The sequence below is a fragment of the Cupressus sempervirens genome, chromosome 11 (genome assembly GCF_028749045.1).
Source record: "Cupressus sempervirens isolate cs-2001-9-10 chromosome 11, ASM2874904v1, whole genome shotgun sequence".
In the NCBI taxonomy this organism is placed as follows: domain Eukaryota; kingdom Viridiplantae; phylum Streptophyta; class Pinopsida; order Cupressales; family Cupressaceae; genus Cupressus; species Cupressus sempervirens.
Genome location: NC_143128.1, coordinates 276,704,474 through 276,718,073, shown reverse-complemented (window position 1 = coordinate 276,718,073; position 13,600 = coordinate 276,704,474). Strand labels below are relative to the sequence as shown.

At 36.5% G+C, this 13,600-nt stretch overlaps 1 protein-coding gene and 1 long non-coding RNA gene across 6 annotated transcripts in view; one reads left to right on the top strand and one right to left on the bottom strand.

The window, feature by feature from the left end:
* Positions 1-13,600, top strand: part of LOC149529187 (putative LRR receptor-like serine/threonine-protein kinase At1g56130) — a 256,167-nt gene that overhangs the window by 169,293 nt on the left and 73,274 nt on the right. For all 4 annotated transcript variants that reach the window (XM_089811093.1, XM_089811094.1, XM_089811092.1 and 1 more), the window contains 2 exons: positions 12,741-12,812; positions 12,929-13,000. In XM_089811093.1, coding sequence (XP_089667219.1) covers positions 12,741-12,812; positions 12,929-13,000 — 144 coding nt within the window. The remainder of the gene's footprint in view (positions 1-12,740; positions 12,813-12,928; positions 13,001-13,600) is intronic.
* LOC149529188 (uncharacterized) overlaps positions 1-13,600 on the bottom strand; it is a 164,059-nt gene that overhangs the window by 113,363 nt on the left and 37,096 nt on the right. The window lies entirely within an intron of this gene.

Below are 13,600 nucleotides of genomic sequence, written 5' to 3'. Positions count from 1 at the left end.
CAGCACCTTCTAGTAGGTTCACTTCCAAGAGTACTACTTCTTTCAGAGACAATAAGAAGTTTGATAAGAATAAAGGGAAGAGTATTGAAACCAAAGGAAAATCCACTACACCCTTGGATGCAGAAGCATTAAACGATTTGTGTAGAAAGAAACTATGCTTCTATTGCAAAGGCCCATATGACAGGGACCATGATTGTCCTCTAAGACCTAAAGGGAAGGCCAACAGAGTTATGTGGGCATATTACGAAGGATTAGATTCCGACAATGCAGCAAATGAAGATGATCACAGTAGTTCAAAACCTGAAGGAGAAACAGGAAATTCAGAACAAAAGGAAGAAATCTAGTTACATTTACAGCAGGAGCGTTTGTCTAGTATTCAGCAGGAGGGATCATTTAGGTTACGTGGTGTTCTAGCAGGACAAAAGGTGATCACATTGGTTGATACAAGTGCCACACACAACTTCATTGATGCACGATTGGTTAAGCGCCGTGGAATCAAGACAGAGGAATTTGAGGGTCTCCGAGTACAGGTCGCCGATGGATACACTCTTAAGTGCAATAGAATGGTCAGAGACATGCCTTTACGTCTGAATAATTATGAGTTTAAAGCAGATTACCATGTGGTCAATATGGGCGACTTGGATATCGTTTTGGGTATGGCATGGTTACGTTTATTGGGTGAAGTCACTTTCCGTCTCAAGGACATGGAGATCAAGTTTGAGGTAGATGGGAAGCAGCATGTGTTGAGAGCTATCAGGAATAGTGATATCCGAACTATTTCTCTCAGAAGATTGGAAAGATTAGTGAGGCATAACGATATTGAATGGGCAGCCATGTGTACTCTCATGCCTACAAAGGAGGAACAACAAAAGACGAAATATCATCCAGACATCCAGATATTGAGGGAAAAGTATAGTCAGGTATTCAGCGATATTCCACCTGGAACACCACCTGATAGAGGGATTGAGCACATCATCGAATTAGAAGAGGGTGCTAAACCAGTTATGATCACTCCATACAGGCATCCAAAAAGGCTCAAAGATGAAATAGAAAAAACCATCAAGGAGCTTCTCGTAGTGGGACACATTAGACCTAGTAAGTCTCCTTTTGCTTCTTCCGTAGTTTTGATAAAAAAGAAAGATGGTTCTCTTCGGATGTGCATTGATTACAGAATGCTGAATAAGAAGACCATTAAGAATAGATATCCTATTCCACGAATTGATGAGTTGATAGATGAACTACATGGGGCATGCTACTTTAGTAAGATAGACCTGAGATCCGGTTACCACCAAATTAGAGTCAGAGAACAGGACATAGAGAAGACTGCCTTTAGATGTCATTGTGGGCACTTCGAGTTTGTAGTGATGCCATTCAGGTTGACCAATGCACCAGCTACTTTCCAGTCCACCATGAATAAGGTCTTCCATCATCAGCTAAGGAAATTTGTATTGGTTTTCTTTGATGATATTTTGGTATACAATCAGACTTGGTGTGAGCATATGGAGCATTTAGAGACAGTATTGAAGACCTTGCAGGCTGAGTCTTTATATGCCAAAGAATCCAAATGTGATTTGGGTATGACCAAGTTATTATACTTAGGTCATATTATTAGCAGAGAAGGAGTACGGATGGATCCTGATAAGATTCGTGCTATTGTGGAGTGGCCTATTCCTGAGAACCTGACCCAGCTGAGAGGATTTCTTGGTTTATGTGGCTTCTATCGCAGATTTGTTTGTGGATATTCGCGACATGCGGCTCCTATGACAGATTTGCTTAAGGGAGCTTTTGTTTGGACAGCAAAGGCACAGGCTTGTTTTGACAAATTTAAGGAGATCATGACTTCATGCCCGGTACTAGCATTGCCCGATTTCTCGAAGCCATTTGAACTTCAGTGTGATGCCTCAGGAGATGGTATTGGGGCTATTTTGATGCAGGACAAACACCCTATTGCATATGAGAGCAGGAAACTCTGTGGCCCAGAGAAAACATTCAGCATTTACGACAAGGAGATGTTAGCTATCATGCACGCATTAGCTAAATTCAGGCAGTATCTAATAGGAGGTAAGTTTTGTATAAAAACTGACCACAACAGTTTGAGACATTTCCTTGGGCAGAGAGATCTTAATGATAGACAGCAGAAATGGGTGAGTAAGCTATAGGCATACGACTTTGATATATCATACGTTAATGGCATCAGAATGTTGTAGCAGACGTCTTGTCACGCAAGCCACATCTTAGTGCGATGATTGCGATCTCTGAGGATTGGAAGCATTTGATTGTTGCAGAGTATGTTAGAGACTCTTGGGCATCTGGGATAGTTGATGGGACAATTGTTGACACCAAGTATTCACTTATGGATGACTTGATCATTTACAAGAACAGGATCTTTTTAGTCCCAGGATCGAAGGTGAAACGGTCTATTATGCGGGCTCTTCATGATTCACCCATAGCTGGTCATCTCGGGTACTTTAAAACATATAGACAGGTGCGGGAACGGTTTACATGGAAAGGACTCAAGAAAGATGTATTGCAGTATGTTTGTGAGTGTCCTGTTTGTCAACAGAATAAACAGGAGCACACCTTCCCAGCAGGACTCTTACAACCACTTCCCATCCCTAGACAAAAGTGGGAATGCATATCCATGGATTTCATTACAGGGTTGCCCAAGGCTCAGGGACGCAATTGCATTTATGTGGTGGTGGATAGACTAACAAAATATGCTCACTTCTTTCCCATCACCAGGACTTATACAGCAATACAAGTAGCTGAGGTATTCTTCAGAGAGGTTCTCAGGTTACATGGGATACCCCGTAGTATTGTCAGTGACAGGGATAGCAGATTCTTGAGTCATTTCTGGAAGGAGGTGTTTTGATTATGTGGCACTGAGCTCACACCCAGTACTAGTTATCACCCGCAGACTGATGGACAGACGGAGATAGTAAACAAGTGGGTGGAAGGCTACTTGAGGAATTACGTGGCTGATCAACAGAAGGCATGGGTAAGATGGATTTGTTTGTGTGAATATTGTTACAATACCACTTTCCACATGTCAATTCAGATGACACCTTTCCAAGCATTATATGGGTATGATGCACCGAGCTTTACTGACTTGCTGATTGGGGGATGTCCGGGTTCCATGTGCCGGGACTTTGGTTCAAGAAAGTAAAGACATTATTAGCACTCTTCGAGATAATATCGCTCGGGCACTGAATCAATATAAGCAATATGCAGATCAGAAGAGAACTGAGAGAAGTTTTGAGGTTGGTGACATGGTTTACCTCATGCTTTAGCCCTTTCGGCAATCTACTCTTAAAAGAAGTGGGTCAGAAAAGCTCAAGCCTAGATATTATGGGCCTTTCAAGATCACCAGACGAATAGGGGAATTGGCTTATGAGCTTGAGCTTCCAGCAGATAGTAAAGTGTATAATGTGTTCCATGTGTCACGCCTAAAAAAGGCGCTGGGACAAAATGTGGTACCTTCTACAGTATTACCTCCTTTGGATGATGAAGGGAAATTGATTTTAGTGCTGGAATCCATTTTGGAAAGTAGGGAAAAACAGCTCTGCAGAAGGGTAATCAGAAAATATTTGGTTAAATGGAAAGATCTACCAGTTGAAGATGCCACTTGGGAAGATGAAACAATTTTGCAGCATCCAGCTTTAAGATTGCTTGAGGACAAGCAATTTCAGGAAGGGCGGACTGTCATGTCCCCTTTCTAGCGACATAACTTCTACCAGGGATTTGCCTATCATTGACTTTTGTAGGCAAATAATTTTGGAAAAGAGAGTCATTCTGTTGACAGATGATTACATTCTTGCTCTCAGAAAGTTATTATCCAGTAAGTGGGGCCTACTTGTCTTAATATCGAATTAAGATTGTACTTTAACTTTATAAAGTTATTTATTTAATTTTATAAAGTTAATTAATAATAAAATACATTATAATAAGTTGTTCTGGAAGCTTCCAGCGACTTCTCAAAAAGTGAATAAATAGAGGACAAGAGGCACCCATTTGGACAGGCAGTTTTGTGGATCCGACTTTTATTCTTCTTGGAGCAATTTGTAGTCACTTGGTCTGCAAATTCTCAGAGTATCTTTGGGAACGAAAACTCCCATTGATAAGCAATTGAGGGTGTGGAATATCGCCCAAATTATTGCAAACGGGAAGTGATATCACAGTCATTTCACTTGGACAGAGATCTGTGGCCTAAGGCCAATTTATGTAATTTTTTGACCATTGAAGGGTCAGTCAGAAGGAAATTAACTGTTGCAGGATTGGAGGAATTTGAAGGGAAAACAAATAATGGCACATCAGTGATCAAGAAATTCTCCAGGCCAGTCGGGAACATTACCCAGTCTTCGCCGAATTTAGATAGGCTTAGTCCAAGAAGGGTTGATTTATGCTCAGCCGGCAACAGGAGCGAATCGCAAAGGGCAGGTTGAAAGGGGAAATAAATTGGAGTTACGAATCCGAATTGCAAAACCCTCGAAATGGAGATGTAGAAATATCGTCAGGCAGAAGTGTTTTTTTTTTTTAAAAAATTTCGGCGATATTTTCAAGCACCCACGGCCATTACTGGCACTTGCACGAAGTCTGAAAAAACCTTTGAAGAAAATCGCGGGAGATGATAATGTGAGCAGAAACTCGGGTTTGATTGGGAACCGACCAAGACAAAACATTGAGCGAATTCCTTTTAAACGAATAGGGACCAATCTGAGACGCAATTCGACCCAGCAAGAAATCTGCCGACAGTAGGGGTAGCTCGAATTTCAGATGACAGAGGAAAGTGTTTGCACAAAGCAATAGCGATTTGTGGACCGGGAGCGGAGTTCAAGAATATTGGTCAAACTTCAGGTTTTGACACTATTTGAATATTTTTATTTACTCTTTACAACGGATTGGTGTGTTTCCATTGAATTATTACTGAAAGGAGTTAGCTAGTCTATGCTGTTGGTAATACCACTGATCACTGAATTGGTTGTCTAAAAAAAATTACATTTTTTTCTCCTCATATGATTGCCAAGTATTTTATAGAAAATAGAAAGAATCTCCATAGTTTAGTATTGCCTCCAGAGACCTTGTGGTAAGGGTCCTCACAGGAAAGAATGCCAAGGGAGAAGTATACTAAGTTAATGATGAAGAAGAGAGGACCACTCAAAATTCTGAAGAAATGTGGCAACAATGCATATCACATTGACTTGCCTAATGAGTTAGGGTTCTCTCCTATCTTTAATGTGGCAAATATCTATGCATTCAAGGGTCCAAAGGATAATGAAGAAGTTGAGGTAGTGCAGCAGCAAGAAGAATCAAATTTACCTTAAGAACTACCACAAGTGCCCAAAACTATCATTGAAGCCATTTTGGGCAAAAGGCAAACACAAACGACAAGGAGGAAACGATATTATGAATTCTTGGTCAAGTGGGAAAATAAACCAATAGAGGATGCAAGTTGGCTTTCAGAGAATGACATCATCAAGCTTGGGGGTAAACTTGAAGACATTCCAATTCAAGAGACTTGAGTTTCTTTTCCCCTAGGGAGTATGGTGCAGAGCACTAGGGCACTTGATTTATATTTTGGATTTCATGTTTGTTTTCACCTACTTAGGCTAGAATAAACAAACCTTGGATGAAAAGTCCATGGTTGTCAAAGAAAGACACCATTTTGTATGCTTAAGGTACTTTATGCAATTTATAGGCAAAAGTTGTTCATTAGGCAAATTTTGGATTTTAATGTTTTTGGTCAAGAAAGCCTAGGATTAGTTGTTTTTTGTTTGTTTTAGGTATGCTGGAACCTTTTCCAAGTCCTAGAAGTGGAATGAAGTGAAAAATGTAAAAATTGCACTTTTTGTGCAAAGTTGCATTGTTGAAAGTTGTAAAAGTTGCTCAAAGTTGCAACTTAGTGGGAAAAGAGTTATAACTGTTAAAATATTGGTTGTAATCATTTAAATAGACATAAGAGATATATATACCTCATTTTGTGATGTCTGGAGGGCATTAATGTACAGATTGGATGAAGTTGCAAGGAAAAAAATTCAGTTTTGGAGTCATTTTTACTATTATTTGCACACTGCACAAACTGTACGAGCTGTCAGACCAGATTTGATGGATGTTTGAGATAAATCTTTGAATCAGCTTTCTTTTTCTTGTAGTCTCATCATTCTACGTGTTTTCTAATGCAATTTATTGCATTTTTTGTGAAACTTGGTTTTTAGGACAGCATTTCGGAGTACACAGCAAAAAATGGGCCTCTAACTGCAATTTCCTTGGTTGGAATTTCATGGCCACTTGGGAAATGGTAGTTAGTAGGGTCCTTTTGAAGATTCCAGGGTTCCAAAACTGGAGGATGTGTTTTGTGATTTTTCCAATCAGGCCCTAGGTCAAGTACCGTGAAGGATTTGACCTCTTGTAGCGTGTTGATTTGTGAATGGCAGGAGTTTGGAACTTGGTGAAGGGCTGAGCATTTGGAAATAAGTTACTTTAGTGTTGTCGGTCATTCTTGAGTATTGAGTTCATTTCCATGACCCCATTTCCTACTAGTTGCTTTGTAAACCAAGCCTAACTTGATCACTTAGGTCTGTGTTGCTTTATGAAGGAAAGGGAATGCTGGAGTGGGGCTAGAACTTGATGCTTTGAGGTTTGAAGTAACTTTGAACAGGGTATTCAAAACTTCTTTTTTTTGGGGTCTTGTTTGAAACTTTGTGAAGTTAGATCCAAAAAGCCATTCCAAGAGGACTAAAAGGGGCTCACAGGGCTACTACGCCAAATCGGGGTTTGAGGCTTTGTGCAAGCATATGATTCAAACCAGTGGTGTAGTCTGTGTTAAATAGGTGCCCTAAGACTATTTAATATCTTAGAACCCTTGAGACAAACTTCTAGGGTGTTTTCCTAGTATTGACCTAGTTGTGGGGATTGGTGCAAACCCCATAAAGTGGGCAAGTTTGGTTCTTTGTCCTTTGATTCTTGGTGAAGTTGGAGAGCGTATTTCTTTGATCTATTAGAGGATTGGAGTGTGCTGAAACCTTGTGATAAGGTTAAAGATTTGATAACTAGTTGGTTGATTTTAAGAGTGGGAAGCTCACTTGAAGCTTCTTTGTTGTGCTCTCTACATCATATTGGGAATGGTAAAAGAATGATTTCAGATTTGAAGTCTCAATTAGCAACAAAGTTTGAAAAGAAAGATCTAGGTGCAGCTAAATATATTTTAGGGATTTAGATCATTAGAGATAGAGCTAGGATAAAGCTTTGGATGAGCTACAGGAAGTATGTTAACTTTGTGTTGGAGAAATTCAGGATGACAACTTACAGGCAGTTAGTTGGTCCAATGTTACAAGGAATGAAGCTTTCTAAGCATTATTGTTTGAAATCTCCTATTAAGATTGAGGACATTGCCCAAGTAGTGGGAGTACTTAGTTGGTATAAGGTTAATCCTAGAAGGGTGCATTGGGGTGCACTTAAGAAAGTGTTCAAGTGTCTGAAGGGTATGTCTGAGTATTCCTCATCTTTTTGTGGTAATCCTATTGGACCTCAACATTCACTTTGCATTCATGGATATGAGGATTCAGAATTGGCAAGTGATGTTGACAAAAGAATATCTACCAGTGGATATGTTTTTACGATGTTTGGTGGTGCAATTAGTTGGATGAGTAAGCAGTAGGCTATAGTTTCTTTCTCCACTACAGAAACAAAGTCTATGACAACTATTCATGCTTCTAAAGATGTCATTTGGCTTAAGAGATCATGTTTTGATATTGATTTTGATGTAGGACAAATTACTATTTGTTTGATAGCTAGAGTGCTATTTGTTTAGCAAAGAATGTTACTTTCCATGTCAGAATAGTATATTGATGTATAGTATCATTTTTTTTGTGATAACATGGAAAATGGAATGGTGAAATTGGAAAAGGTTGCTACTTTGGAGAATGTTACAAATACATTGACAAAGTCAGTGCACAATAAGAAGTTCAAGTGGCGTGTTTTCTATGGGCCTTGGGGCCTAAGTTGTAATACAATGATGCTTAAGGTTTTCATCAATTGGGAGATTGTTGGGATAAGGTGACTCAACTTTAGGATATTTTATTGGTTAATTATGTTTTGGAAAGATGCTTTATGAAACCAAATCTTCTACAAGGATAGACTTGGAGCACAAATAAAAAAGTTTATCTCTTTGGCATATTCTCTTGGTTTTTTTTTTTTATGCAAGAGTTGTGCACAAGGAAGTTTCTAAAATAAGTTGTAAATACATAGAATGTTGATGCTTTAGAAATTGTTTCTTTTTGCACAAAGACTATAAATACAATGTCTCGCTAAAGAGAATTGAGAGAGAGAGAGAGAGAGAGAGAGAGAAATATTTGAAGAGCATTTTCTGCTGTTGGAATTAATTTGGAGAGTGTTGGCTCTTGAAATTGTATTGTAACTATTTTGTTGCTGATAATACGATTGGGTCTAGCTTTGGAGAGGTGGGTTTTTTTCCTGAAAGGGTTTTCCCATGTATAACTAATGTTGTGAATTTATCTGTTTAATTCTTATTTTTGTATGTGCTTATCTAGTTTGCAATAGCTTGAGGGTTTGTAAGAAATTTCATCATTTTCTCTCCTATTAAATTTAGCATTTGGAAGTGTTATTCGACACTTGGGTTCCTTTCAATAATCATTAATAATAAAATTAAAATACTAAATAATTACTAAAGAATCAATACAAAAAACAATATATTATTTGATACATTTATATAAGTGACTAACAAGTCATGACCCATAGGAGAAGTCAGCCTTTCCTTCATATGGATAGACAGAGAGGGAGAGAACACAAGGCAGAGGGAAATGATAAAAGACAAGAAATAAAGGCTTAGTTACCGGATTCGTGCCCTAGAGACTGGATCCGGATTCGGGTCCGATCCGGATCCGGATTTGTGCCTGGATTCGTGTAGATCCGGGCAGGATCCTTGTGTTACACAGTGGATTCGTCCGGATTCATGGCCCATGAATCCAGACGAATCCAATGTGTAACACAAGGATCTGCCCGGATCTGCACGAATCCAGGGACGAATCCTCAAGGATCCAGTGTGAATCCTCAAGGATCGACAGGTTTAAGTGAGTCTAAGTTATTTAATATGACTTTTTTAAATATTTCTTTTTGCTTTCTAGTGCTAAAATGACCTTTTTATGCATTATATATACTAATAAATGAGAGAAATATATATATATATATGTTACTAGTTGGGGCTTGGGCAAGATCAGTAATATATATATATTCACGAATCCTCCACGAATCCTAATCGGGAAAAAAAAAATCATGAATCCACGGATCTGATTCACGTGCCCGAATCGGATTTGTATCCCGAATCGGTAACTAAGAATAAAGGTATCAAATCAGAAAAGCTGGTTTATCCCTGCCAACAATCACATTGTTTAAAAGACCATACACATCAACATTTGTGATCGTTTGAATCAAATAGGATGAAGGAGCATTGGAACAGATCCAAAACAGTAAAAATCAATATACCATCAACACCATGATAGCAACCTGTCAACAAGGAATACGCTTAGTGTAGAATACAAGGCAATATGTATTTTTGTTACCTGAATACCAGATACCTCTGTTTGATAATCAGATCTCTCTCTCTCTCTCTCTCTCTCTCTCTCTCTATATATATATATATATATATATATATATATATTTGTGTGTGTGTGTGTGTTGATGGCAAGAGCATTATCACGAGTGAAGCTGATAGTCAAGTGTGATAATATCAAGGTCAAGCATAATATTTGATACAATTAGATGCATTAATATTTCTCAATCTAGCCAATCTAGTTTGGGATATAATATTGATGACATCTTAATTTTATATTTTGAGCATTGTAGAGGGAAAATTGGCTAAATGTAAGAAACAAGACTATCATCAAAGATGAATAAACGCAAAGATAATTACAGTTTGCACATATCATCAAGGGGAATAACAAGGCCAATGGTTAATTAGTATATTGACGTTAACATAATCTTGGGATCTGCATAGTATAAGATTCAGTTATGGCATTCATTACATATTAATATAATTAGATACATTTCATAAGCATATCAATTTCACAAGGTTTATAACATTAGTTGAGTCCTAGGTCATTATCATTTTACATTATAATTAGTAAATCTTGCTGAGCATTAAGAGAAGTAACCTCACCGTTTGCAAGGATATAATAGAAAGAAAATAACGTTATAAGTAAATACTCCCATTATCTTAGGAGATTACAAGTGGGGACATAAAAATGGATCTGTAGGAACACCAATTTGGGGGGGGGGGGGGGGCGGCAAAGGGAAAGCATGAAACATTACAAAGTGATAAAGGATTCTTTTATAAAATGAAAATCTTGTTGTACTTTTTATAATGCAGAAAGGTTATTTATGAGTGGGATGATTGGTTTGTTCATGTATACACCTTATGATATTTTACATGATTTTGAATTTTATCAATACAATTTTCCTTAATATCCAAGTGACTAAGCTGTTTTAATGGAGCAGTGCAAACAATTATCAATTGTTCATGGTTACTGTATGAAAAGATTAAGTTGGTCATTAAATTTCTTGTACAAATAGGACCTTATGATTGCACTAATATAAATGATGCTACAAATGTAGGTGCTTAAAATTTTAACTTCAACCTAAAGTTTCATCACAAAAATAGGATTTATACTCTTAAGTTATGAGGATCGAGAGGCTTTGAGAAAGGTGTATACCTCAACTTGATATTCAAGATTTGTGTGCTAAATTTCTTAATTATATGAAGCTTATAGGAAGTAAAACAATTGTACGGCCTTAGATTAGCTAATTTTTATGCTTCAAAGAAGGTACTTCAAGACCTAAGTGATTCAAATGAAGAAATTCTATCTCCTGTTTTCTTCAATCAAGTGAAAATATGTAGACTTTGGTGCTGGTTCTTTCAATCGTCATAGTATTTTAGAAGAGTGGGTGAACAAAATTGTCCAAGATAGATCAAAAAGGTTCTTGGAAAGGAAAATATAATAAAATAATATAGTGACAATCTAGAAAGTAAAAATTACTGTGTGCTGATTAAAAAATAATATTTCATAAAACACAATAAAATCCAACAAAAAGGGTGTGAAAAAGGAAGTCAATGTTTTCAAATCTTGAAAAAATAAAGGCAGAAGTGATTGGAAAAGAACGGTTCCTTCACTTGTTCAAATCACTCCATCTCTTGATTCTTATATAGAAGATTCAAACCTTCATCTTCAGTTTTGAAAACAATCAATTGTTGTTCTTCTAAAATTCCATAAAGAGGTTCAGATTTCTTCATTTTTAGAATTAATTCAGCTAGAAGTTGTTTCTATATCTAATATATGCCTTGTTCCATATCAAATATTTCAGAGTACTACTTGATGGAGAGGTAATTACTATAGAGATCAAAGAAACAAAACTCAGAATCGGCTTGGAATTGGTAAGGCCAACTCAACTTGTGAATCGGATTGGAATTGGCTACAAATCGTCTATAAATCGACAAAGTGAAAAAACCGTTGAAATTTAGAGATTTTAACAATTTAAAACTTATTTCATGCACCTTTATTGAATATAACTTAAAAACATAACATCATCAAATAGAAGCTAACATACATAAACAAAGAACATAAATGATAAATCCATCACATACATAAAGTGTAAATTGTAATTTGTAGCTGAAGTAAATAAAAAACATAGGATCATATGGCATAGATATATAGAATTATAAATGTTGTCAAATCATCAATGTATGAAAGATGAAGATCCATAAAACCAATGACATCAAATCATAAATGTATGTAAGATGAAGATCCATGAAATGTATATCTATCTGTAAACAAAAGAGAAAAACAAGTCTATTTGCTCTAGCTCTAGCTAAAGTCTATCTCTCACTTTTCCTCTCTTTTTGTCACACTCAACAAATAGAAGGCCGTTTAGGGTTATAAGAATGAGAAATATTTAGAAAAATATTTTAAAAAGTTGTATTTTTTTGTGTTCAAGTTGCCCAATTGGGCTGCCCGATTTTTTGAGCTGATTTATGGCAATTCATGCAATTCATGGGCAAAAATCGGTGATTCGATTCAGCGGCTTGTCAAAAATCACCCAGCATGTTTCATATTGTGGAGCTTAAAATCAGCCCTTTCCAAGTGAATTACATCCTTTTCAAGAGAGAAAGATAATGAAAACATAATATCTTAATTTGAGTGTTCTATTTGATTTACTCAAAGATGAGAAAGAGAAAGCAAAAAGATAGACAAGGTTGATGCAAATGGATGTACATCAATGAAATAATTATCCTCTCTTTAAATATAATTGCTCAAGATATAGAAGTTTCTACCTTTAATGTTTTAAGGACAAAGTTGGCTCGAGCAATCATCAAGTAGATGTTAATATGTTGGAAATTATCACAGAAAATAACAAAAAGGTTTTTGTATGGAAATTACAATATTCATTTCTCATGAAACTTTGAATGAAGCTTCATCCTTTTTCTTTGAGCAAAAGAACAAGTCAATATCAGTTGAGAAATCTGTCACTAAATTTCTTCCTCTCATTATCTGTATAGATGTCTACTCAAAGTTAAATGTTAATTGATGATAACATTTCTTCCCTCATATCTCTTAGGTAAAAATATAAATTGTAAGCTACATTTTGTCTACCAAATTCTAGCAGGAATTTCATGATCATGTGGTAAAAATGTGTGATTATAAGAATAATCATTACTCTTGTTGATTGAAAAGGTATATTGATAGTGCCGGAGTAACTGGAGAGATTCCAAGCACTTTCAAAAATCTACAGAAATTGAAGAATTTGTAAGAGTTTACAAGTAATTCTTTAGTCTGTGTTCTTTATGTTAGATATACAGTCTTTATTATTATGTCCCACCTGTTGGAAGGGTAGACATCCTTATGTTTGTTTTGGCTTGCAGATGGGCATCTGACAATCTATTTACTGGTGCAATACCTGATTTCATTGGAAACTGGACAGATCTAACTGAATTGTAAGATGTTTTTTCTGCACAATTTAGAATTTATGGTTGGAGTGTGTGTACATTATTAAAAGTCAGTCTAACATAGTCCAGTACACACTTATTGGTAGATACTGTGATTTAATATATGTATGCTGTGTGCACGTGTGTGATCACAATTTGTCTGGTTATCACCTTATACATCAAATTGACATTGTAACCTAAGTTGGAAAAGGATAGAAATTATAGCCTGACAGTGCAAGAGAAAATTATTATTGTATGATGCATGTATAAAATGGCACATACATAAAAGTAAAAAGAAAGGCATATATATCCATCTATATGTGTATGATTTCAGACACTAGTTCCTTGATGTGACAACTTCATCAGTATTTTTTTATGAGACTTCTCCTTGACTCAAATTTTCTACAGTTACTGTGAACCCTGTTCTCTGCTGTACGATCAAATTGTACAATTCCTGTAATGTTAACTGGCAGAGAGTGCCAAAAAAATTGAAGTGCCATTTTCTCTCATTCACTTGTGAATATACCACAAACTGAGCATTTATTATTCTTAATTTAACATAAATAGTAAAAATAACTTAAATAGTAAAAACATAAATTGTGCAAGCAT